The following is a 27,942-nucleotide window of genomic DNA, read 5'->3' as shown; positions in this document are numbered from 1 at the left end:
ACGTACCGACCGAATCTCCATTTCCGGGAATGTCTACCAGACCATTGATACGACAATCCACCTGTCAATCAAAGAGAAGTCCCGCCCATAGAATTTTCCCCTCAACTTTGACCCGTGTAACGGCGCTGCTGGTGTGGATCCGCGGCTCCTCCCTCTCCTGCACGGCGAAGTCGGACTTCCATTCAAACAACCGAAGTGAAAAAGGGATGAAAGTCTACTCGAGTCTGTACAGCCTCTGATCGCCTCCCGGAGACGAGTAGAAGCGAGGAAATCCCGGAGAACTGGGCTTTACTTTGCAGCCGCGTACGCGAGAGAGGAAAGGGAGGAAACAGCCTCAACACTTACAAGTGGTTGCTAGCTAAAGCCGTGTCATACACACAGCACTGCAAACATGGCGAGTGCTTCGTATCACATCTCTAATCTGCTGGAGAAGATGACGTCCAGCGACAAGGATTTCAGGTGCGGTGGTGTGAGGCTAATGCAGGATAGAGTGAGATAAACGCCTCGCGGTTGCAGCTGTTGACGCGGTGAAACGGTTTTTTATCGCCGTTCGTTTAGCTGGAGCTCGCGCTGCATAACTCGGCTAGCTAGGCCGCGGATCATTCCGCTTAGCTAGCGTTAGCTTAGCTTGCTAGCTTTGCTGTCAGACTTTGACTTGTGTGTTGATGTTCTCTAGGAGCTGTACAGAAGTGATTGTGTAAGCCTGTTTTAAAAACGCTTTGTTAACGGTTTTTGTTTGTTTGTTTGTTTTTTTAAATTAATTTACACCAAGTGTGAGAAGCTAGGTTAGCTAGCCGCCTAAATCGCTGCAGGTTCAGTTTCATTATAGCTCTAACTGTTCAGGTCCGGAACAGGTTTTCCTTTCCAGACGATAAGCAGAGCTGCACACGGAGAAAACACTGCTCTGTGTTTAATATTATTGCTAGTAGTGCTCGGGAACAGTGTATGGTTGTCACGGTTAGCTTAGCCAGCTACTTCTCTGTCACTTTTATTTACGTTTTCCGTCTAGTTGAATATACAGTGTGAGAGAATAAGTGTTAAGTTGGTGTTTAACTAATGAGAGGTTTGTTAAAGTTAATCCTGCACAACTCTCTAACTAGCTAACTAGGGCTGGTACGGTTTGAAACCGTCACGGTATGATAACTTTGTCTGAAAATAAGTGTGTCATGGTATCGCGATATTAATCAACTATTAAACACACACACAGAGGGCAGTGGTGAAAATGTATTATTAAATCCTTGTACAAAGGTATCTTGTGTGTGTACACTATATGACCAAAAGTGTGTGGATATCTGACCATCATACCCATCATGCGGTTCGTCCCGAAACTGTTGCTACAAAGTTTACATTTACGTTTATGGCATTTTGGCAGACGGCCTTTATCCAGAGCGACTTACATTCATCTCATTTATGCAACTGAGCAGTTAAGGGCCTTGCTGAGGGGCCCAGCAGTGGCAGCTGGGCAGTGCCCCGGTTTGAACTCGCGACCTTGCGATTAGTAGTCCGACGTCTTAACCACTAGACATTTATCAGATGTCTTTGTATGCTGTAGCATTAAGATTTCCCGTCACTGTAACTAAGAGGCTCAAATCTGTTCCTGCATGACAATGCTCCTGTGCACAAAGCGATCATCATGTAGACATGGTGTGCCAAGCATGGTGTGGATGAACTCGAGTGTCCTGCACAGAGCCCTGACCTCAACCCCAATGAACACCTTTGGGACGAACTGGAACAACGACTGGATCCCAGACCTCCTCGCCCAATATCAGTGGCTGACCTCACTAATGCTCTTATGGCTGAATGATCACATCCCCCCAGCCATGCTCCAAAACCTAGTGGAAAAGCTTCCCAGAAGAGTGGAGGTTATTGTAACAGCAGAGGGGGAATACTTCTGGAATGGGCTGTTCAACAAGCACATATGGGTGTGATGGTCAGGTGTTCACATACTTTTGGCCATATCGTGTTTGTGTGTGTGTGTATATAACAAAAGTGATACAGAGATTAAAAAAAACAAAAAAAAAAAACTAATCTCAACTTTTTTTTTTCTTTTTTTTTTTTGAGAATGACATGTATATTTAATCTCTTAAGTTGTCTTTACACTGTAGGATTTTCAGACAGAGATTGCTCTTCCAGACAAAAACCACATATCGTAAAAGAACACTTATGGTCATGAATAGAGATCTGCGGTCTTTGAATGCATCTGGCATTGTTAAACCTCCGAGTATAATAGCTGCTAGGACACGAAAGTCACCAATAGGAGGACAACATAGGATTATGTGAAACTCCAAAAAAACAAAAAACAAAAGCTACAAATATGGTAGTGGGAATGGGGAAACCTAAACAAAACATGCTAATTGACATGGGGAAAAAAATATTTTCTCAGTTTGAAGAATGGGCATGGCATGTTTTTTTTGTTTTCTGGCGGTTTGAATCCTGCCTCCAGGGGCCCTGTGTGTGCAGTTTGCATGCTCTCCCCGTGCTTCAGGGGCTTCTTCCGGGTACGCTGATATCCTGCCCCAGTCCAAAGACATGCACTATAGGTTGGTTGTCTGTAGTGTGTGAATGTGTGTGTGAGTGTACCCTGCGATGGGTTGGCACCGTGTCCAAGGTGTGTCCCGCCTAGTGCCCGAGTTCCCTGGGACAGGCTCCCACCGCGTTATTGTATCGGATAAACTGTATGGAAAATGGATGGATGAATGTAGTCCTCTTTTACCCCCCAGATGACTCCCAACTCCTCTTCGCCTTTTCGACATGTTTTCCCTAGACATTACATTACCACTATTATACTGAGGGCTTGTTCCTGTTTGTGCGATACGATTTTCTGCATGACCTGGTATCATGCACGGGTGATAAGTAAATCTTAAAAGACTACTGAAATCATACAGTACTTGGGTTGTCAGTATTTATTGTGTTTTCGTGCTGAATGAGAGCGTGGCTGTGAGGAAAGGTGACAAGCTCAGCCAGAAGAAAAGTATAACTAGTGTGCTGTGCTGCTTAGCCAAAAAAATATATAGCTGAGCAGCCAGTGTTGTTTTGTAGATGTTGCATGCTGGAAATGTATTTCTCCCTAATATACATGCTGTGGAGGCTAAACAGATTCCTCCATCTGCATGCTTGTTACTGAACTTGGGGAGATTTGTTATTTAAAACCGCACACATTTTCTCATGATAGTGTTTGGGAGGGATCATTTTCAATTGTGAATCAAAATGTGTCATGTGTACATGTGCATAACTATAGTACAGAGGTTCTCAACCTTTTGTAACTAAAGCCCCCCCAAGCTTTCCCTATCATGTGACGCTGCCCCCCCCCCCCCCCATATTGGAGGAGACCAGGTGTAATGATTATCTTTTCTGTTCTCTCTCTCTCTCTCTCTCTCTCTATATATATATATATATTATGTGTGTGTATAAAAACCTTATCTATTTTGATAGATACACATACTTTTTTTTGCTTTTTTTATTTAAAAAAAAATAGTTTTTCATAACTTTTCATTGTGATAAAAAAAATTAGAAAACTATATAATGGACAGGTATTGAACATGAATGATCAAAAGTGTTTCTGAACACTATAACTACTTTGAACAAGAGAACTAGGCTGTAATAACGTGGACTATTTTACATGTAAAACATGTTGCATTACATTCGTCTTACATCCTAAAAACATTCGCATATGAATGATGTAAATTGGGACGAAGGGCGCGTCTCTTTATCCATGACATTGTTAAATCTCCGTCTCTCGGTCACTCACTGAACAGAGCAGACGCAGAGAGAGGTGAGAGTGCAGCGGGAAAGCAAGACCTCACGCTTGCAGGACAGTACTGCTGACATTTGGAAAGTCGCTAAGGTTTGTCCAAAGAGTTGCTAGATTTGTCGTTAGGCACCTTTATTTTTGCAAAAAAAAAAGGTAGCTAAAGGGGTCTGAAAAGTCGTTAAGACTTTTAACACTGGTCTGCACTGACAGCTAGATAAAAGGCGGGCTAAGCTCCACTTCTCCCAAGCAAAAAGAAAATACAGAGGGAGAGGGAACGTGGGGTTTTTCATTTATTCATATTCTATTTGAAAAGCAATAAAATACACCGAGTACATAAATGATGCCCTGTCTGTTTTTTTTTTTTCTTCCTTGAAAGCATTTTGCGCCCCACCTTCCGATCTCTCCGCGCCCCCTAGCCCCCCCTGTTGAGAACCACTACTATAGTATATTACAAATTAATGTTTTTTTTTTTTATTTTAAATTCTGCGTATTCAAAAATACCCAGCTTACTGATTGAGGTGCCAGCATCTGAAGGCTGAAATCACTGTTTGGTATTTGTTGTGCAGGAAGTCAGTAGGAGAAACTGGAAAAAGGAAAAGCCATGTGCGGGGAATGTTTTGATGCAGAGAGCACTGTCGAGTCTCAGGAGCAGGTGGTTGTTACTCTCGTGCTGGATGGAGCAGGTGGTCAGATATGAAGCTCATGGGACAAAAGAGAGAGAATGCATTTCCAATAACGTTCAGTAAAACTCTATTAAAAGTGCTCTAGAGTGGACACAGAGTGGGTAGCTCAGGTTTGTAAATTAAGCAAGTTTTGCACCAGAAGCAACGTTTCAGCAGCTCCGCCATTGTTTTTCATTTTACACTGGGCACTGTGTTTAATTACAGTATTTGTGTTTTCATTTACTGGTGTGATAAATATAACATACAGTTCTCTGTACTGACTGTCAGATTATTATTAATTATTATTAGTATAATAAACTTCTCGTACTGTATAATGACAGCGAACCCTTCGCAGTCGCTCCTGCAAAAACTATCTGAGGAATTCTGCCGATAATCCATAGTTCCAGCAATCGGTTATCAGTGCCTTAATCTGCAAAACCGATCAATCAGTTGACCTCAAACTACAAGCCGAACTATTGATCTGACATTCAGTAAAGCTTTTCATATTCACTGTTTCTGTTAAACACGTGCTATGCCATTAAAAGGAGAACGGTAACTGCAGTAGAAATGATACTACGTTATGTATCATAAACATATATTTCAGTTTTAAAGTGCATCTATTATGGTTTTTCAAATATTAGCTTTCATGTAGTGTGTTAGAGCTGTTGGTGAGTGTAAAAACGTCTGCAAAGTTTCAAAACTCAAAGCGCACGATAAAGGAGTTATTGACTCCCAAAAGAAGGAAGCGATTCTGAACAGCTGAAACGAGTCGTCAGTAATTCCAGACTTTACTTCCTGTACTAACCTACGTAGGTTTGTAACAAAAAGCCCCGCCTCTGTTCTTCATCGGCTGCTCGTGAACAGACGGAGCTGAAAATGGTTATGGTAGTGGGCGTTTCCTTTTCTGACAGCAGTAGACCAATCATAACAGACTGGGACATCTGACTAATCAGAGCAGATTATGAGAGTGTAGAACAAATCCTTTAGATCGGATCATTTAAGGAGTCGTTTTTGACACTGGGGCGAAAAAAGGTAATGCTGTAATTTAAATTATTATTCTTTACCTTGGATGCATGTAAATCTATTGTACAAGAGCTTTACAACAAAACTAGGCATGTTTCAAAACCATAACAGGTGTGCTTTAATATTAGGCAGACGGCACATCCCTAGTTTGGTATGTTTGTGTAACAGCAGTGAAAGGTTTACGATGCTTCCATGTTAGTCTCACCGTATCAGCTCAGCCCTCCCAGTTCTCAAAGGTGTGTAAAATGCCTCTTAAATCTTCATCTGTTGTATGCTCTGATTTCCTAATTTTAGCTTAAAATTACCCCATTGGATGGTTTGTCTGCTCACCATTTTTGTTTCCTTGTGCAGACGCTCATTTAGCCTGCATTTGATTGGACCCCTATGCATTATTCATCCTGTCTTGAGCCCTTTAAAAAATTGCTTCCCGTTAAACCTTTGCCAAAGCAGCTGTTCACAGGCTGTATTTGTTTTGCATGCTGGAGGCATGTTTCTCAGTTTGGATGCTGGGTATTTTATTTTTTCCCCCCAGTTATGAAGCTTCAGACGCAGCAGCTTTGATGTTCACGCCCAGGCAGGATGGGTGCCTATATGCTAATCCACTCTGGTTTTATTCCAAAGTGGGTTATGATGAGTTTACCAAACGCTGACATGCAGGATGAGAGGCAGATGTGTTTAAATCAGTTCTTGAGTAGTACCTTTGCAGATGTGGCATCTGGTTGTCCTTCTGCCAAGTTTGTAATGCCAGGGCTGCCAGTCTTCAGTGTCAGGGACTGACAGCATTACTCCAGCCAGCAGCTTACCGATGAAACGGTTACCGGTTTCACGATAAAATTCCCAGATGGTTAGTATTACCTTGTCACGTTTAATTATCATTAAAACCGTGCACAATTATTGTGATTTGTAAAACTCGCTGTAAATGCTGTCCACACACATGCAGCACGAGTCTGACGCAGGTACAGAATGCAACATTGTTTTTTGAGCGTGAAAACGGATGCTTCAATTAAAAACAACGTGTCTGCTCAATTCAGCATGAGCCAAATGAGTCAAGAGTCACAGCACAGATCAGCAAGAGTCCTATTTCATTTAGTCACGTGACGAGAGTGAGGCGAGCTGCCTGACAGGAAGAGTGAGGCGAGCTGCCTGACAGGAAGAGTGAGGCGCGCTGCCTGACAGGAAGAGTGAGGCGCGCTGCCTGACAGGAAGAGTGAGGCGCGCTGCCTGACAGGAAGAGTGAGGCGCGCTGCCTGACAGGAAGAGTGAGGCGCGCTGCCTGACAGGAAGAGTGAGGCGCGCTGCCTGACAGGAAGAGTGAGGCGCGCTGCCTGTCAGGAAGAGTGAGGCGCGCTGCCTGTCAGGAAGAGTGAGGCGCGCTGCCTGACAGGAAGAGTGAGGCGCGCTGCCTGACAGGAAGAGTGAGGCGCGCTGCCTGACAGGAGGAGTGAGGCGCGCTGCCTGACAGGAGGAGTGAGGCGCGCTGCCTGACAGGAGGAGTGAGGCGCGCTGCCTGACAGGAGGAGTGAGGCGCGCTGCCTGACAGGAAGAGTGAGGCGCGCTGCCTGACAGGAAGAGTGAGGCGCGCTGCCGGACCGGACAATGGCGGAAGATTTGATTTAATATAAGCGAGTTTGCCATTGTACTGTTGTTGTTTTTCATTAAGAATAATAATGAACCCACCATTCAAGCAATTGCTGAAAGTGATTGAAAGTGATCATGATCTGCACGTGGCCGCATGGGCATTCATAAGCGATTAAAAAGCGAGGGGGAAAGAGGTAAAAGCAACAACAAAGCACCAAAGCCCCCTTTCGCAGCAACTTTCTTCTGGCAAGCTCTGCAGACAGGGTTACCATCTTCTATTAAGTTTCCCTCAGCATTTTTATCAAATCCAAAACGTGACCACACTTTGGATTGATCCTCTAGGAAGGTTGGAAAATCTCCCGAGCGCCGTCACCGCCTTCCGCCATGTTCTCCAACTGAACTAAATGATCGCAGCAAGCCTAGTGACAACCATCCATCACTTTATAGTCAAATATAAAACCTGTTTAAACAACGTCAGTGTGTATCAGTACGTTTTGTACATTTTCAGCACATTTTAATACTGTGATAATACTGATAACCGTGATATGAAATTTTCATTCAGTTACAGCTCTACAGCAGCTATCAATAAAATATCTCCTTTGAGATAACTAAGCTGGTAGCTACCTGCCGATAACCGATTAATCAACTATATATTTTTAAAATTGATACTGAATGAAAACACAAATTATTCTAAATAAACCTTGTAGTAGGAGAAATCTGCAGTTACCCTTTTAAAACTAGACATGATCAGGTGGTGTACACAAGGTGCCGTGTAGTTCACGCCAGACTTACACCTGGATATTTATTGAAGGATGACAAATTACCAAAATGCCAGTATTGCAACACTCCCTTGACCATAAAACATATTTGTTTAGCTTGCCCTATTTATAATGTCATGAGACATGCCTTTTATCAGGTCAAACTTTGAAAGGCTTGTTTTGTAAGATGCACCCAGGAAAACTTTCTTTTTTTTTTTTTGCAATTTTTATCACAAGCAAATTTAAAGAATCTCTCATAGAGTCATCATGTACAGAAATGTTTTACTATTTAAGCTGAATTATATAGTGATATATTTTTATTTTATTTATTTTGTAATTACTTATTACTTTTATTATTACTGAATTTTGTATTATTTATGTCTGATAAAGACCTGTATTCGCCATGAAATAGCCATTGAAGCTGGTATGGCGGGAATCGGCATGCTGATGGATTGTGCAGGCCGTTCAGCCAGAAGTTACTAAGTCTAACTGGTTCTAAGTCATTTCTACTGAAAGTTCTAGACAAGACTCATGATACCAGTGTATCTGAGGATGTGGTAAACCCAATCTCCTGTCTGTTTACCTTCTGCTACAGGGGCAGAGTGTACCCATGTACAATTATAGGCTTATTAAAATGAGAGCTATACAGGTTCTTACTTCATACTGAAAACCACTTGTGTAGTATAGCAGGGTTTTTTTGGACAGTGACCCCATAAAAGAGCATACACTTCCTGTGACCCCAATCTCCACCATCTCTGTTGTTTTTTCCCCACCCGCAGTAGATACGGAGGCACGGACGTACTACTTTGAAACTTCACAATGCCTCACTGTAAGGAAGGGCACAGGCCACAGAATGTGAAATAATATTTTTAAAAGTGTCCTTGGTCTTTGCTCATTAATCAGCTGTCCTACATGTATTCCTGCACTGCAGAGCAAAATCAATGCGAGAAAGGTCACACACGATTCTTTTTTTTTTTTTCTCGCTGTTATGAATGGCTGGATATCCGAGCCAGTGACGGTACACTCATCTGCAGCTTACTTCAGTCATCTGACATAGTTTGATAGCATTGAACTCTGATTTTCCACCCACCTAGTCGCTTCTTCTATTTGATGCACACGAGCACTAAACCATGCAAATGATACCGCTAGTTCACCTCGCCAGGTAAGGTGGTGCATTTAACGTAAAGCCTGTTTCACAAATTGCCATCACCTGTGCTTCAGGTATCCTGGATGTTGAGCATTCGTTTTTGTAATTTGTTTATTTTTTCACTGGTTTAGTAAGTATAACACACAACTACGTGTAGTGATCAGCCATCAGTGTTATAAACATGCATTACCGCTATATACAGTCACACAGTGGCTTGCGTAGGTTTGCTCACCATTTAAAAAAAAAAAAATAATAATAATCTGATTTACATTTCAGTTCAAGCTGTAACACTATGTGAAATGTGGAAAAGGGGGTAAATACTTATGCATGCTGCTGTAAAGTTTGTCAATGTAGCATGAACATCACCCCTACGGTCTGTGGTAGTTCGAGCGTTCGATACAGGCTGGGTTTTATGCATTGCTGCAGTAGGACACTGAAATGTAGTCCGTTGTCTGTTTCCATTCTGGGCCTGAACTGCAAAGCTAAAATATATCATGAATGTTGTAATACAACTTGAGGGGGAAAAAAATCAACCGTACGGCATATGTCGTGTGTAAAAGGCCACTTTGATTAACATGGGAGCATGTGGGAAGCAGTGCAGCTGGAGTCTGCTGTAAAATGTGTTTAACAGGAGCTCTAAATTGCACAAATAGCCCAGGCTAGTGAAATATTTAAAACCTGTTTTAATTATTTAAAAAATTATCCGCCATGAGAACATTCGTAGTTTAGTAAAAAAACAAAACAAAAACAGGATGATGCTTGACGATGATTTGCCAGACTTTATGATTTGTATCTCCTGCACCACAGCTTGGAAAGAGAGGGTTTTTAGAAGAAAACATTGAAATGCGTTTACTGTTCCGGTCTCCATTTGAAAACCGCAACTGTTAATGAACTGTACTTTTTAATCGTAAAAATAAGCATGTATTTTGTACTTCAGTCTAATCTGCTTTTTTTTGTGTTTGCTTAATCAGGATGTGTTTTTGTTTCTACAGATTCATGGCCACTAATGACTTGATGTCAGAGCTGCAGAAGGACTCGATCAAGCTGGATGATGACAGCGAGCGGAAAGTGGTCAAGATGATTCTCAAACTTCTGGAAGACAAAAACGGAGAAGTTCAGAACCTGGCAGTGAAATGGTACTGGCTGATTGTGCTGGTAGAGTTTTGCAACTAATACAAAAAAAAAGACTTGCCCACACACTCCCACAGTGTCTCTGTAACAGGATTGTCACGGTTAAGTAAAGGTGTACGTATTGCAGGTCGTTTTAGTTGTAAGTATGGCTGCAATGTCAAGCCATACTGAGGCGTGTCCTCACCATGACCGCATATTTCCTTCCTTATTTATTTATTTATTTATTTACTTATTTTTAAATATTTAGACTGTCAGAGAAAGCTCCTTGAGACTACAGCTCTGTAAAATTTGATGATTGACAGAGCCGAGTGGTTTTGGACTAAGCATCAGAGTAAATTCATCTTCATTTACATTCATTAACATAATCCTGAGTAAATCGCAGTGGATCAACCGTTTCTTTTCCATCTCTCTCCAAAAAAAGAGGGGGCGGGGGGCAAATTTCTTTATAGTGACTCACAAAAAGTTTGCATTTGATGTTTATATTTTAATGCAGGGATTGTGTGACTGTAAGCGTGTGCCACTTGTTTCTAAAATACGCTGCCTGCTTAACTACAAACACCAGCTGAGATGCTATCTCTCCATGGGTAGGATTGTTTTTACTAGATGGAATAATGAGCTTGTGTTAGAGGACGGGCGATCTTTCCCGTTATTATAACAGCAGAGTCGGAGTAAATCGGAAATGGGATGTTCAACAAGAACATATGGGTGTGATGGTCAGGTGTCCACAAACTTTTGGCCATATTAGATATGTAGATAAATTCCCAGTGAGGACAGCTATGTAGCAATACTCTGTATCCTCTCTGATATTGTTTGATGTAGCACAATGACAAAAAGTCATTAAGTTGTTCACACCGATTAATCTGCCTAATATTAAATGTTTATAATGTCAGCCAGATCGCTCCTTGGCTAATGTGTTATAGTGAGAACTATAGTTAGAGCATCAGCATACATCACATCACTGAGTAGTGCGTTATGTATAAACATAATCAAAACCTCTGTTTTGGACAAGTTAATAGTAATACGATATAATAGAATAGTAGGATGTATATATTTTTTATCTCTGGCTGTTTAAACCTACTTGTCCATCAGACAAATAAGAATACTAAGAAGCCCAGACTGTGATTTGTCCTCTCCTGTAATTAATTTGTGGTTTAAAATGCCTTAAAATGAACAATGATAGGCCTTCGCAATTGCACTTGTCTTTTTTTTTTTTTTTTTTTTTTTTTAAATATTTGTTTATTTATTTATTATCTGGTCATAAATTACTTATTGGGCCTTTTGAGGCTTTTTATGATTTAAGTCATTGTTGAGCACAAAGAAAAAAAAATCTGTCACTAGAAAACGGGCATGGACATAAACCTTTGTGCTTATTAAATAAAGTCCGTTTCTAGGCTGTCGTTAAAATGTTGCTGATTTGTGTCGTAGTTTGGGACCACTCGTGAGCAAAGTAAAAGAGTACCAGGTCGAGACGATTGTGGACACGTTGTGCACGAACATGCTGTCCGATAAAGAGCAGCTTCGAGACATTTCCAGCATTGGTCTGAAGACCGTGATCGGGGAACTCCCACCAGCATCTAGCGGTAATCTTCCCGAAACCCCTGCATTCTGACTTTTCCTCTCGTAAGAACAGAGTACCATTATAAGTACAGTCAAATTCAGACAGTCTGTTTTTGTTTTTTGTTGTTTTTTTCCCCCGTAGGCTCTGCCCTTGCTGCCAGCGTTTGTAAAAAGATAACAGGCCGTCTCACAAGTGCCATTGCCAAGCAGGAGGATGTGTCGGTGCAACTCGAAGCCCTGGACATCATGGCTGACATGCTGTGCAGGTACACTCACTCGAACACATTCCTGATGCGAGGAAGACGGCTTCTTCTGTCGATTCGAGAACAGCGTCTCAGTGTCCTCTTTTTAATTCAGTTCAGTTATTACTAAGCGCTGTTAGTTGCTGATACAGCATATCTTTTTTGTCTTCTAAAATAGAGAATGGAACAATAAGAAGAGACAGGTACTCATTATATCTAAGCTGGGAGAAGTTATTTAACCCAGAGGCTGATCAAAGTTAATCCAAGCCCTCATTTCTTTGGACTTAACTGTGGAGTAAAGTCACCGTGTGCTTTGATCAGCACTGCATGATGTCTCTCACGTTGTTGGAAAATGAAATACAACCTAGTCACACTGACCATTTCTAGTTTTTCAATGTTCAATGGAAAAACACAGAGCTGCATGTGCTAGTAGAGCCTTCTAGTTTAGCTACTGTTGTAGCTGATGAATCAACCATTACGTTTTTTTTTTCCCCCTTGATATAATTTTGTAGGGCTCTGACTGGCACACAAATTGCGATCGTTATGTTCGTGGCTGAGATCCGAAGCGTAAACAGTTACGTGGCTGAGATGGGTTTAGATGCAAAAACAAAATATCCCGTACTCTGTCATACTCGATATCTTATGTTAATGAACATCAAGCAAAAGCTAAAGTTAGAAAACACATTTGTCAGGCAAACCTTGTAGTCAATTATGTAGAAATATTCAGAGAAGCCGAGCTCTTATAGTCCACTTCCATGCTGATATTTTACATGTTGTACTTAATCCAATAATTTCCCAATTATACAATAAGGAACAACTTGCTGATTTTTTTCTCTTTATTCTGTGAAGCTATACATTTAGTATACTCACAAAGCAGTCCATACAGTATTTCGCTGAGTTTGTTTTTGTGATTGTTGCGGCCAAAAAAATGCAAAATAAAAGAAATGGAATTATGCATAAATAAAAGAAATGAGTGGGCAATGGAAAATGGCTTCAAATTCTCCAAAACCAAGACAGTATGCATCCTTTTGTGCCTTTTTGTACTATGGGCGGCTGTGGTTCAGGTGGTAGAGCGGGCTTTCCACTAATCGTAGGGTTGGTGGTTCGATTCCTGGCCCACATGACTCCACATGCCGAAGTGTTCTTGGGCCAGACACTGAACCCAAGTTGCTCCCGATGGCAAGTTAGCACCTTGCATGGCAGCTCTGCTACCATTGGGGTGTGTGTGTGTGTGTGTGTGTATGGGTGAATGAGACGCAGTGTAAAGCCCTTTGGAACCGCTAAGGTTAAAATAGCGCTATATAAGTGCAGACCATTTACCATTTATTTTCCTAGGCCTCACCTGGGACAATAAAATGACTTTTATCCCCCACATAAAGTCACTAAGGAACAAGTGCTTAAAAGCAACAAAGCGATGCACTGTTGTACTGCGGCTACGTACTGCAGGTTGTTGGTCTGTTCCCGATTAGACTATGGGAGTGTAGTCTATGGCTCTGCAAGGAAATCACACCTGCAAACACTAGATACTGTACTCCATCAATTATTATGACTTGCCTTGGGAGCTTTTAAGGCCTCTCTAATACAAGGTCTATACATAGAAGCTAATGAGTCACCTCTTCAAATTAGGCATCTAAAGTTAGCGCTCCAATATGCAATCAAGATAAAAACAAACCCACACAACCCAGCCTATGAATCAACCTACCACCCTCTGTATACGTATCTGTATGAGACCAAACCCAACCATCTCAGACTCTTTGGTCTCATATCTGTATGAGGCCAAACTATATCAGAATATACATCAGACCTCGTATAGGAAATTTGAACACAAACCTCGACAGTTTAAGCCAGACTCACTTCTGCCCTGTTCCCCCTTTGAAACTGGAAAAGCTATGCATAAATCTGACCTGCAATAAGAAGATTGAACCATCTATCTTTTTAATGTTATGAGAAAACATCTTTTAACTGGACAAACTTCTTAAACCAGATATTACCGTTTCCCTTCCCTTTTAACATTTGAATAATTTCTGCCCTAAGATAGCCACCGAAGCTGATATGGTATTAAACCAAAATACTACTACTACTTGCAGAGGTTTTTCTGCTGCTTTTTTTTCCTTTTCTTCCAGAAAACTATTTGAATTGAAGAAATTGCAATTTGCATGAAATTGTTTTGCACAGTCTTTCACAATGATGTTAAATGAGGCCTTTCAGCTCTATTCACGTGACTCAGAGTGCCTTGGCTGAATGTGCATTGTGATGACGTCACAGGACGCATCTCGACCCAAATGTGAAAATCTGCGGTAATTTTAGTAAAATTGTAAGCTCATCTGAATATTGCGGAGGTTGCTTGATTTCCTGTTAATTTCTGTGATCGCTAAATCCTGGAGGAACTGAAAGTGAATTAGCAACACTCCTGGCACTTTGGCTTCTGTTCTGTTCAAATCATATCCAGGTATTTGTTTTTCCAGAACATTTAAAGAGACTTTATTGATGCTTCATCTAGGTTCATTCAGTGAATATCATATTAATAATTGTCATCCAATGTTTTTGTTTTTTGGCCAATCCCTAATAACTGCTTTAGATTCTCTTCAAATATTATTATCTTTTTGTTGTAGAATTGAATAAGAAAAAAGCATTCTAATGATAGAATGATTGAATGAGATTGAGATAAGGTGAACAGCCTTCAGTAGCATTGCTGTGAACATTCACATCCTGAGGTTTCCTACTTAGAGCAGTGTGCATGCCCAGACACAATCTCTCAGATCCTGGTTCAATTGTACATTCTGTACCATAGTACGTGTGTGGTACTTATTTTCAAATTGTAATGATACGTTTGAGTGTTAAAATGCCCAAACTGCTTTTAAACTGCTTTCTGTACATTGTGTGATACCAGTCAAGGTCTGATAGATGACATGTTCCAAATTTAATTAATTAATTTTTTTATTTAGACAAGGAGGCCTGTTGGTGAACTTCCACCCTTCTATCCTGAGCTGCCTGCTGCCCCAGTTGACCAGCCCGCGGTTGGCTGTGAGGAAGAGGACCATTATAGCTCTGGGTCATCTGGTCATGAGCTGTGGGAACCTCGTCTTCGTAGACCTCATCGAGCACTTGCTGTCTGAGCTCTCACGCAACGATTCCATGTCCACCACTCGCACTTATATCCAATGCATCGCTGCCATCAGCCGACAAGCCGGCCACAGAATTGGTGAGGAAATGGTGTTTGTCTATGGAGGCGCCTTCTAGTTTTTCTTTCCAACTGGTTATTTTTTCATGTACTCTACACATAAACCAGATAAAAATGAAATTAGTGCTTATCTGAAATGCACCACATTTGCCGTTACAATGGCAACAAAAGCGTCCCAAGGTACGTTTTGAATTCTGCTAGCTTCGAGTTCCTGAATTGCTTACCAGCCATGTTTAGCCTAATAATCCCTTAGTAATCCATTGCTATTGTAATCAAAATGTAACAGATCCTCAGACATACACCTGTGCACAGACACTTGTGAATTTTGGGTGCAATTTTGGGAACGATTTATTCAGAATTTGCTATCAGAATGATTTATTCGTATCTCTAGTAATATATATCTTGTCAGAATTCCTTCATGTACAGGGCTGTAGGGTGTAGCCATGCTTTCTGGTTCCATTTTGAATCGCTGTCGTTGCAATTTGAACTTCGCTTTAGGCACCTGTCTATATATATATTTTTTTTCCTTTTATACAATCCAGTGCACATTTGTAGAATAGCAGGAATAAACACATTTATAGATTGTTTAATCCAGGATCCCTGCTGATTCTATTCAAATATGAGGCATGTTATTCAAATGTGTACAATAATGTTGTAGTTATTGATTTGGAGCCATAGAGCTTTTTATTCCTTTTTATGGGCGGCTGTGGCTCAGGTGGTAGAGCGGGTTGTCCACTAATCGTAGGGTTGGCTGTTCGATTCCCGGCCCACGTGACTCCACATGCGGAAGTGTCCTTGGGCAAGACACCGAACCCCAGGTTGCTCCCGATGGCACGCTAGTGCCTTGCATGGCAGCTCTGCTACCATTGGTGTGTGTGTGTGTGTGTGTGAATGGGTGAATGAGACACAGTGTAAAGCGCTTTGGATAAAAGTGCTATATAAGTGCGCCATTTACCATTTATTCCTGAACTTTTCACCACTAGAACAGATTTTTATTAAGATTGTCATTTCGATTATTTATAGGCCTACTTGTTTTTTGAGTTATATTAAACCCATTCAATTCAAGTGACCAGTCAAACAGACTTATAACTGTTAAAGTGCATCTATTATGTTTTTTTTTCAAATATTACCTTTCATGTAGTGTGTTATAGAGCTGTTTGTGAGTGTAAAAAGTCTGCAAAGTTTCAAAAATCAAAGCGCACGGCAAACGGAGTCATTGACTCCCAAAAGAAGGAACCGATTCTGAACAGCTGAAACGAGTCGTCAGTAATTCCAGACTTTACTTCCTGTACTAACCTATTTAGGTTTGTAACAAAAAACCCCGCCTCTGGTCTTCATCGGCTGCTCGCAAACAGACAGAGCTGAAAGTGGTTATGGTAGTGGGCATTTTCTTTTCTGACAGCAGTAGACCAATCACAACAGACTGGGACATCTGACCAATCAGAGCAGAATATGAGAGTTTAGAACGAATCCTTTAGAACGGATCATTTAACGAGTCGTTTGTGACACTGTGGGGAAATAGGTAATGTTTAAATTATGAGCACATTAAAGTGTTTTTTGACCTTGGATGCATGCAAATCTATTGTATGAGACCTTTACAACAAAATTAGGCACATTTCAAAACCATGATATGTGCACTATAAGTCAATAATAAATATAATAACTTTTGATAATGGGCTGTGATTGTACTACCGTAACAATTTTTTTAGATTGCTGACGCTATGCTTCAGGGATCTGTGAGTTCTCCAGGGCCACACATTGAGAACCGGGGAGAGGAACATAATTCTCTGAAAGCAGGCTGCACAAGTTCCCCAAGCGTTAGTGACAGGCGATGGGGTGATCTGCAGTCACGCAGTTATTACCTGTCACCTTGTCACTGTGCTGAGTCCCACAGCTGCGCCGCCGAGAAGCACGCAGGACGGTGCGGGTGAAATGAAGTGAAAAGTCATTTAGGTTAGCTGTGCTAGCGAGCGTGTTCAGCCATCGGCCAATTACCAGTTCCGTTTGACGAGACAAAGACAGCAGCGATTAAGATGTGCAAGATTACTTCAGTCAAGTGCATTCAAAGCAATTTTGTAGTTCTTTCCCCTGCTACTAGTTTTAATTAAGTTTTGTCTGTGACATCTTTTATTCATCTGGGCTAAAAAGAGAGAAGCCTTTATCGGGCAGAATTCTAGTGTTATTTTATTTCTAAGGTTTTTTTTTTTTTTTTTTTTTTAAATTTTCAATTTCTCAAGGTGTTGCTTTAAAGATTACCTGACATGTACATAATAGATGGACAAACGTTAACTGTGCTGTTCGTATCCTCTACAGGCGAGTACTTGGAGAAGATAATTCCGTTAGTGGTGAAGTTCTGTAACATCGATGATGATGAACTGAGGGAATACTGCATACAAGCCTTTGAGTCCTTCGTCAGGAGGTTTGTATTTGCATAACTGGTTTACAGGTGCACGGATGGATAAATCATATAAATTCATTAGCTAGTCCATCAAGCAAGTAAAAGCCTTGTACAGTTTTGATTGCCTTAGTATCTAGAGGCTAACATAATTCTACCCCAAAGTATGTTGAGCTAGTTAAATGCTTGAATACTGAGTAATGAAAATAAGTGAATACTCAGACTCCTGGGGAGAGGAAGATTCTGTGTAGTTCTCATCCTGTCCCGATAGTATCATTTCAAACAAGTAGGGGGCGTGAGCAGGAAAGATCTTTTACTTGAATGGTTTATTCAAGCCATGTGAAGTGTAAGGGAAAGATTTTGCTGTAGAAAACACCTCAGGTAGGCAAATAGACACTGTGAGATTCAACCTCATAAATGTCTGAGATTACCTGTCCTTGCTTATTCTCATCTCCTTATCTCCTCATCACCTCATTATAGTGGCTTCCGGTGGGGGGAAATGAATTTCAGCCACCCACTCCTTGTCTCTCTACAGCATTGCTCTTTTTAGTACTTTCAATAAATGTGCTTTCTGTTGGTTTAAACACACTCGGGTTTTTCTTCAGCTGCAGAATTGACAGATATGTAGAGGGGATTATCTGCTTGTGTTTTTCCAAGATAAGCTTGCAGACTGAGAGCTGAACAGAAGACAGAAGGGAAGAGTATGCAGCCTACTGTAACCCCCACTGGGCATGCGCTTTTTAAAATGTGAACAGTTTTCAGAACCGTGTCTAATCTAGTAACGCACACTCCGCTTCTGTACCTAGGTGTCCAAAAGAGGTTTACCCCCATGTCCCAACAATCATCAACATCTGCCTCAAATACTTAACCTATGACCCCAACTACAACTACGATGATGAGGATGAAGATGAGAATGCAATGGATGCGGATGGTGTTGATGAAGACTACCAAGGTATTAAGACTGGATGAAGGCTGTCCAGGTCTCAATCCAACCTTTTCTGGGTGGATAAGGTCCTCAGTATGTCTCACTATCGTACTGAAACCCCTTTGTTTTGCTGTAAGAGTGTGAAATACGATAACACCCGTAACCAGTACAGACGAAGTTTGATTCTTGCATGGAATATCTCTATATTGACTCTGCTGGTGCCTAAGGCACTCCTGAAAGCAGCAGATTGATAACTGCTTTCTCACCTGAGTGCTCTCATGGCTGTCCTTTCAATCATGGGGGGGGTTGGATTACTGCGTGCCAGACTGTCTTTAGGCAATAATGTCAGATGTGAATGCTTGAGTACATGACTAGGCCATGGATCTATCACTGATTAAAGAGTAGAGGAGCTTCAAAGTGCTAGTGTCACTGTGCCCTTCTTGGTAACTCTTTCTCCTGCAGTTGTTAGGTGAAGATGAGAACTGAGAGTCAATTGGACACAGAGAGGCAGCATTTTTCTGCTCCCTTTTTAAGTGCATGAGATGACCATGTATTGTCTCGTTTGGTTTAGTCGAGGGAATTAAAGGCGGGTATTGTAACTATAGCTGTACAACTGCGGGTTGTTGTTTATCTACATATAACCGACTCCGTCCCTCGGAACCATTTGCAGGAAGCGATGACGAATACAGCGATGATGACGACATGAGTTGGAAGGTGCGGCGAGCGGCAGCTAAATGCCTGGATGCTGTGGTGAGCACCCGGCATGAGATGCTGCCCGAGTTCTACCGCACAGTCTCCCCAGCGCTTATCGCCCGCTTCAAGGAACGTGAGGAGAACGTAAAGGCTGATGTGTTCCATGCGTACCTGTCCCTGCTAAAACAGACACGGCCAGCCCAGAGCTGGCTGTGTGACCCTGACGCTATGGAACAAGGCGAGACTCCACTCACAATGCTGCAGAGCCAGGTGGAACACACACACTCTCACACAGTCTTGGTATATACTGTGCATACACAGGATAGCATTAGTGTTTCATAAGCAAACCGTATCAAATGTTGAGGTTGTAAGCAAATTTTGCATGTTTGTGTAGGTGCCCATGATCGTGAAAGCCCTGCATAAACAAATGAAGGAGAAGAGTGTGAAGACCAGGCAGTGCTGCTTCAACATGCTGACAGAGCTGGTAAATGTGCTCCCTGGGGCTCTGACTCAGCACATCCCAGTGCTTGTCCCAGGTATGTGCCTCTGGCATCCCCTGCATTTTACAGTGTCCTGAACGTTTTCTACGCACACAGGCATTAAGTTAGAATTAGGCCTGGGCAACAGAATGACATAATATCAGTATTGCAATATCTCTCTCTCTGTCTGTCTGTCTGTACAGTACTGTGGTGAAGCATTTGCTGATTTTTAAAAAAAAATTTCTGTATCGCATACTAAATAGTTTTAGATCTTCGAATGAAATACAACATAAAACAAAGGCAACCTAAGTGTAAACACAATACAGTTTTTATTTATTTACTTTTTTATTGACGCGAAAAAGTTATCCAACACTTATCACCCATGTGAAAAACGAATCGCCCCCTTAAACTTAAAATCTGGTTGTGCCACCTTCAGCAGAAATAACTGCAACAAAATGCTTCTGATAACTGATGATCAGTCTTTCACTTACTTCTAGCACTAGGACATAGTCCTATGATCCTTTAGATCATTGTCTTGCTGCATCAATCCAGTTGTGCTTGAGTTTCAACTTACGGACTGAAGACCAGACATGGATGTTTTCTGATAGAGAGTAGAATTCATGTTTCCCTCAATTATTGCAAGTTGCCCAGGTCCTGAACCAGCAAAGCATCCCCACACCATCACACTTCCACCACCATGCCACACCTTAGGTATGATGCTCTTTTTGTGGAATTCTGTGTTTGGAAGACAGGGCCCCCTTACATCTGACATAACCCAAACCGTTCCTCTTTCGACTCATCAATCCACAGAACATTCTCCCAAAAGGTTTGCATGTGTGTTGGCAAAATTCAGATGAGCCTTAATGTTCTGGGTTTTCACCTCACCACTCTTCCATGGATGCCATTTTTGCCCAGTGTCTTTCTGATAGTGGAGTCATGAACAGTGGCCTTTATTGATGCAGAGAGGCCTGTAGGTCCTTTGATGTTGTCCTTGACTCTTATATAACTTGCTGGATGAGTCGTTGCTGTGCTCTTGGAGGAATTTTGGAAGGTCCGCCACTTCTGGGAAGGTTCGCCACTATATTGAGTTTATCCATTTGGAGATAATGGCTCCCACTGTGGTTGTTTGGAGTCCCAGAGCCTTTGAAATAGCTTTGTAACCCTTCCCAGACTGATGTATTTCAATCACCTTCTTCCTCATCATTTCTGGAATTTCTATCAACTTTGGTATAGTGTGTTACTGGGTAAGACCTTTTAACTTCATGCTAATGAAAAAGTTCTATGTAAGTGTTGATTTGATTGAACAGGGTTTGCAGTAATCAGGCCTGGTTGCGTCTAGTCCAGCTGAACCCCATTATGAATGCAGCTTCATAGATTTGAGGAATTAGTAACTAAGGGGGCAAATACATTTTCACACAGGTATTGGATAACTTTTATTGATCCAATAAATGACTATCATTTAAAAACTGTATTTTGTGTTTACTCAATTTGCATTTGTTTTATCTTAGATTTTTCACACCGTGTGTGTGTGGGTATGTGTGTATATATACGTACACACACACAGTGCCCTCCACTAATGTTGGCACCCTTGGGAAATATGAGTAAAGAAGACTGAAAAATTGTCTTTGTTTAAACCTTTTGTTTAAAAAAAAAAAATCACAAAAATACTCTGCTTCGATGGATATCATGCAATTGTAAACACAATGCAGGTGTGCATTTAACAAAAAATCTTTGTTAAATATCGGTGTGCAACAATTATTGGCACCTCTATGAATTCTTATGAGAAAAATATATTTGAAGTATATTCCCATTGATATTTCACATGGCATCAGCCATGTATCAATGCAGCTTTAGACAATTAATTATGGTTAGTGGAAACACTTCTGAATAATGCTAGTGATCTTTTGTGATACCCTTCTTTTTTTTTAAATACCCTTTCCCTATTTTTCTTTAGGAATCATATTCTCTCTGAATGACAAATCAAGCTCATCCAATCTGAAGATTGATGCCCTGTCCTGTTTATATGTGATCCTGTGCAATCACCAGCCTCAAGTCTTCCACCCCCACGTTCAGGCCTTGGTGCCCCCTGTAGTGGCCTGTGTGGGCGATCCCTTCTACAAGATCACCTCAGAAGCCCTGCTGGTCACCCAACAGCTGGTGCGGGTGATCCGGCCCCTCGACCAATCTGATGCCTTCGATGCCTCGCCCTATATCAGTGACCTCTTTGCCTGCACCATCAAGCGTCTCAAGGCAGCTGACATTGATCAGGAGGTCAAAGAGCGTGCTATCTCTTGCATGGGCCAAATCATCTGCAACTTGGGGGACAGTCTGGGTGCAGACCTCCCAGGCACGCTCTGCATCTTTCTGGAGCGGCTACGGAACGAGATCACCAGATTGACAACGGTGAAAGCTCTGACACTCATTGCTGGCTCACCACTCAAGATCGACCTGCGTCCCATCCTAGCCGATGCAGTTCCGATCCTGGCCTCGTTTCTGCGCAAGAACCAACGGGCGCTGAAGTTAAGCACTTTGGCAGGGCTGGATATACTGGTTAAGAACTACAGTGACAGTGTGACAGCAGCCATGATTGACGCTGTGCTAGATGAGCTGCCACCACTCATCAGTGAGAGTGACATGCATGTCTCACAGATGGCCATCAGCTTCCTGACCACGCTGGCCCGTGTGCACCCAGACTCGCTTGCCAAGATCAGTGGTTCCATCCTCTCGGAGCTCATTGCGTTGGTGCGCTCACCACTGCTCCAGGGTGGTGCTCTTGGCGCTATGCTAGAGTTTTTTCAGGCTCTAGTGGCCACTGGCACGGCCAGCCTAGGCTACATGGACCTGCTGCGCATGCTTACCAGCCCTGTGTATGCACAGAGCGCCTCACTCACCCACAAGCAGTCGTACTACTCCATCGCCAAGTGTGTGGCGGCCCTCACCCGTGCCTGCCCTAAAGAGGGCCCTGCCGTAGTCGGTCAGTTCATCCAGGATGTTAAGAACTCGCGCTCCACTGACTCAATCCGCCTGCTGGCCCTGCTCTCCCTGGGTGAAGTGGGCCACCATGTGGACCTGAGTGGCCAACCTGAACTCAAAACAGTCATCCTGGATGCCTTCTCCTCTGCCAGTGAAGAGGTGAAGTCAGCTGCCTCCTACGCACTGGGCAGCATCAGTGTGGGCAACCTGCCTGAGTACCTGCCCTTCGTGCTGCAAGAGATCTCGGGCCAACCCAAGCGCCAGTACCTGCTGTTGCACTCGCTCAAAGAGATCATCAGCTCAGCATCAGTAGGCGGCCTCAAGCCGTACGTGGAGAGCGTGTGGGCCCTGTTGCTCAAACACTGCGAGTGTACAGAAGAGGGCACCCGGAACGTGGTGGCAGAATGCCTGGGCAAGCTCACTCTTATAGACCCTGAGACGCTACTGCCTAGGCTAAAGGGCTATCTGTTATCAGGTTAGCATCACATGTGAGACATTACTCCTAGGAGATAGCTGGGGCCTGTACCATGAATCTAGTTGAACAAGCTCAGGGTTACAAGATTTGTTTCGAGTTGACCAAACCAATGCAATTAGGCTTTATGGGTTCCATGATGCTGTTTATCAACATACTCTGTCAACTCAGGCTTTAATCCTTAAGTTATGATTAGTCCACGAGCACATGCACATACACCTGACGTCAGCACCAAACAGCCAATAGCATTCAACTTGGCGGGGGGGAAGCAGGTGTGCATACTTCCAGTTGAAAAGCAAGAAATATGAGGAATTTAAACCTACACTAACCTCAAAAAGCAACACCTTTGCAGCTGCCAAAGCTCGGGAACATTGCTGATTGTGTAAATGTGTAGCTTTACTTTTTTTGTCTCACAGTGAGAATAAACGGATTGAAAACTTGTAACTCAAACATCTTTCATGTAATTTCTTTCAATATAAATGTAAATTGTTTGAAGTAAATGTTTGTGTGAAGTGCTCTTCTTACAGTTTGCGCTGGAGAGTTGAATTAGTTGCGTCACATATATGGCACTTTGCTCACAGCTGATTGGTCCAAGTTGGGTTTGAGTTCTCTTACCCAGAACATAACCTCCCCTGGAGCAGGCTAGCCATGGAGCGCAAGTTACTATGGCGATGAACGCCAGTAAAATCCGAGCCACTTTCATGGTACCTAAAACCCTAGGTTGGCAGAAACTAAACTAGCTTCATGGTACAGGCCCCCTGGTCTTTCTGTTAGTAAACACAGCTGAGGTAGCTAAACAGCATATGGTTACCCACGTGGCAGGCATTAGATTTGAATTAAAAATAATTCAAATCTAGAAGATGACTGTGAATCATACTTGAGTTTGATTATTTACTTTCAATACAGTATCTTTTACTGAGGGATACGCCTTTCTTTTTTTCTTCCAGGTTCTTCTTATGCCAGAAGCTCAGTAGTTACTGCTGTAAAGTTTACAATTTCAGACCACCCACAGACAATTGATCCCCTACTGAAAAACTGCATAGGTAAGCGTTCAGACTGTAAATATTTTCCCCTCTTCTTAACTCTTAAAAGAAATGTAAAAAAATTCCTTTTATTTTTTTTTGACAATCATTTTAGGTGATTTTCTGAAAACATTGGAAGACCCAGACCTTAATGTGCGAAGAGTGGCACTTGTAACGTTCAACTCTGCAGCCCATAATAAACCCTCGCTTATCCGAGACCTCTTGGACACTGTACTTCCTCACTTATACAATGAGACCAAAGTGCGCAAAGAGCTGATTAGAGAGGTAGGTGTAACTTATTTTTCTTCTTACTTTTGTTACAGTGTCAATGTCACCATTCTTTCAGAGCTCACCCGAGATTCTCCTTGGTGTGCGTTAGGTTGAAATGGGTCCATTCAAGCACACGGTGGATGACGGCCTGGACATCCGGAAGGCTGCTTTCGAGTGCATGTACACTCTTCTAGACAGCTGCCTCGATAGACTCGACATCTTTGAATTTCTTAACCATGTCGAAGATGGACTCAAAGACCATTATGATATCAAGGTAGACTATTATTTCTCATTAGTGCACCAAATTATGAATCTTTTATGACTCGAAAGCTTTTTTGGCATTCGGATCGTGTGTCTAATACAGAATATGAAAGACTGGGGGGGTTGGGTTGTAGTCATATCAAAGCCTCTGTGGCATATTATATATTACAGATAAAGAGCATGTAGACTAGAGATGTAACTGAATACGAATACATTATCTGGAATAATGTGCTGTAAGTGGATATGAACACAGATATGACCAGGAGGCACCCCGTATATGATTTTTATTTTTATTTTTTTTAAAGAGAGACCTTTGTTTGGATGTCTTTGGTTTGGTTGAGACTAGAGGTATACATCAGGACTTGGTGCAGCAAAAAAAAAAAGTAGTTTGAGCTAGAGATTTAAACTTTTCATATGGGCAGGAGCGAGAGGTCCGATATGAAGCTTGCAGGAAAAAGATGGGCCATAATGTTAACATCAGTAACTGCCTGGTCCTGGTCAGGTGATGAGGTTGCTAGTTTGTTTATGTTTTGGGCAATAGAACCAACTAAATTCATTAAATATATATATATATATCTCTCTATCTAATATAGATGTGATTGTGTTACACCCCTAATGTTGTACAGTTCACATTTGTTGATAGCCCCATTTTTTTAAATCTTTTTTTTTTTGTATTTTCTTTCCCCCCCATTTAGATGCTGACATTCCTGATGCTGGCCCGACTCTCCACTCTGTGTCCTAGCGCTGTGCTGCAGAGGTTGGACAGACTGGTAGAGCCTCTCAGAGCCACATGTACTACAAAGGTGAATAAACACGGTTCTCCATAAAAGATGTACAAGCAGTCCATCCTTAGCTAGAAATATAGCTCAAGCTAGGAGAGTGCTAACTTGAAGTGCTTTTTTCTGTTTACGGGCTCCCTCTCGTGCTCCCTTAGGTAAAGGCGAACTCTGTAAAGCAGGAGTTTGAAAAGCAGGATGAGCTGAAGCGGTCGGCCATGCGGGCGGTTGCGGCTCTGCTCACCATCCCCGAGGCAGAGAAGAGCCCCCTGATGAGCGAGTTTCAGTCACAGATCAGCTCCAACCCTGAGCTGGCTGCCATCTTCGACAGTATCCAGAGGGACTCCTCATCAGCCAACATGGAGTCCATGGACACAAGTTAAACCACATCTGGCACACCCAACACCATCGCTCGCAAACAAAACGCTGCAACAATCCTGGGGGGACCCTTTTATTGTTCCATGCATTGCACTGAATCAACAATTATAGGAGGGGAAAAAAAATCGAAAAGCTTAAACATGAAATGGCTTAAAATAAGAAAAAGTTCAATTATTAAAAAGGAAGATGTTCACTGTCTTAAGCTTCAAAGCTTATCGCCACATTCATCTTTTTCTTTTGTCTCGTTTTCCCCAAAATAGAGAAATTGTTCATCATCCTTAGTTTTACTCCCTTTGATTGTTGCTGAGTTGAGGGACTTGGACAGACATCATAGCGACAGACTGTGAGCTTACTTATGTTATCGATGGGGGAGATTTTGTTCTTTTCATTCTTCAATGTAGACTCTTATCGGATTGACAGGGGTACGTGTTAGCGTTAAGTCAGTCCACCTGTTCTAAGGACCATCTTTCTTGTTTGTTACCATTTTTTTTTCTTACCAGACCAGTTTTAATGGGTGTTTTTTGTACAATTTGAACGTCATCTCTCGTCTCATCAATTTGTCTAAATTGCCTAAAAGTGGTCGACAGGTCGGTGGGCTCCCAGAGAGATGTATCTGTAAGAAATATTCTATTAAAGAAATGATGCCGTGGCTGGAGGATGCTGTTGGGCGAGTGAACACTGCTTTATTCACCCCTTTTCCTGATCCTAAACATCAGTTTAACATTCCCACCATCTGCAGATTTACATGGTGTAAACAGCATGTATTAGACATCCAGTGACCTAAATACACTCTGTGTGTGTGTAAGATTTTCTGACAGTTTTGTTTGGCGGAAACATACAGAAATGAAATCTGAGTCAACATTGCTATGAGAAATAACTGCTCTGTATGGACATGAGTTTCACACACGTGAATAAAAATATTAGTGGAGAGTATTGTGTGATTATCTGCAGGGTTGTGTTACAGTATGCATTCGCTGCACCCAGGCGAGTGAGTCTTGCATTGCACCCGTGTGTGTGTGTTTGCATATCAGATTTTCCAGGTTGGTTTTAGTGAACTTGCTTTTAGCTTTAAATTCATGTTTCATGTCTGCTTTCTCACTCCCCCCCCCCCCCCCCCCATATTTCACAGGAAATTACCTAACGTATCTTTGTTACAGGTGATGAATGTTGGCTCGGTGCCCTGATTACCAGAGTATAAATCTCCCAGTCTAGTCGGCTAAGAAATAGTCATTGTATGCCCCATGTGTTGGTGGTAAGGACATTCTTCAAGAAGAAATGTCACTAAAAATCACTTTCTGCTCACCTTTTGTCCCATTGTAGATATGACAGTGAAGTCATCTGATTAATATTTTTGCGTGAATGACATCAGTGATGATACCAAGCGGAACGTTGGGACAGTGTGGAATCGATCATTTGTCAGCACATAACAACATAATCTTTGCTTTTTGATTGATTTTCAGAAATGTTCCAGCAGAGAGGAAGCAGTCCAACATCTTCATAAACCTCATTTCCATTGCAGCCATGTGCTTCGATGTGCAGAATATATAGTGCCTGTAGAACACCTTAGGAAAAAAACTTCTTCATAATAAGACCCATACATTGACTGTGCTGGTGAAATACAAAAATACAAGCTGCCTATAGAATCGCAGGCATTCAAGAGAAGTTGAAATAAAAATAGACACGTTTCTGATTTTTTTTTTTTTGTTTGGGTCTTCTATCAAAATACAATGGGGGAAAAAAAGTCAATTATATTATGCTATGCCTCATATACCACACAAACAATTGAAAATGCTGATCCTTTTTCAGTTGGGGAAAGAAAAATGCTGTATGATTTCTGTTCTGAGTTGTCTTGAAGTTGCCTGCTATGTTTGTTTTCCCATAAACCTGAGTTAATGACGTCTGCTTCCTCCCTGACCCCGGCACAAAACAAGCTTACTGCTGAACAGTTACACATTTCAAATATCCTGTCTGACGTCTTCGTTCGAGAAAGTTGCTCAGTAATGGAAAAAAAAAAGTCAAACTCAACTGAACCGAGCACATTAACGTTAAATGTATGTGTGGGAATGAAAGGACAAGGTAATGATTGCTGTAGCTGGAATCAGCCCACGGGTGAACACAGCAGGAGGACATAACAAGCCAAATGTTTAATCTGTGCACTTGTTTCCCTCTCACTTGATCACTGAACAGGGTTTCCTGTCCACCTCGGCAGTACTTTTCCTCTTACTTAGAAAGGTGTATGTAATATGCCTCTAACCATTTTAAAGTCTA

General features: G+C 42.0%; 1 protein-coding gene across 1 annotated transcript; it reads left to right on the top strand.

Annotated features, from left to right (window-relative positions):
• Positions 1-126: 126 nt before the first annotated feature.
• On the top strand, positions 127-26,604 carry cand1 (cullin-associated and neddylation-dissociated 1). The gene is made up of 15 exons (XM_053650279.1): positions 127-459; positions 9,912-10,055; positions 11,476-11,630; positions 11,750-11,873; positions 14,795-15,051; positions 17,344-17,449; positions 18,232-18,377; positions 19,021-19,313; positions 19,438-19,579; positions 21,477-22,970; positions 23,915-24,010; positions 24,105-24,274; positions 24,369-24,533; positions 25,216-25,323; positions 25,455-26,604. The coding sequence occupies exons 1-15, from the start codon at positions 392-394 to the stop codon at positions 25,677-25,679; spliced, it is 3,693 nt and encodes a 1,230-aa protein (XP_053506254.1). The 5' UTR covers positions 127-391; the 3' UTR covers positions 25,680-26,604.
• Positions 26,605-27,942: the final 1,338 nt, after the last annotated feature.

Source organism: Ictalurus furcatus, chromosome 19 (genome assembly GCF_023375685.1).
Source record: "Ictalurus furcatus strain D&B chromosome 19, Billie_1.0, whole genome shotgun sequence".
Taxonomy (NCBI): domain Eukaryota; kingdom Metazoa; phylum Chordata; class Actinopteri; order Siluriformes; family Ictaluridae; genus Ictalurus; species Ictalurus furcatus.
Note: the sequence above shows the minus strand (reverse complement) of the source record. Positions and strands in the feature narration are given on the sequence as shown.

Bases quoted from the DNA above. Each gene is read 5' to 3' on its own strand.
- cand1 (XM_053650279.1), top strand. From the start codon at position 392: ATGGCGAGTGCTTCGTATCACATCTCTAATCTGCTGGAGAAGATGACG. The intron at 10,056-11,475 runs GTACTGGCTGAT...TTTGTGTCGTAG, and splicing joins CAGAACCTGGCAGTGAAATG to TTTGGGACCACTCGTGAGCA. The intron at 24,275-24,368 runs GTAGGTGTAACT...GGTGTGCGTTAG, and splicing joins GCAAAGAGCTGATTAGAGAG to GTTGAAATGGGTCCATTCAA.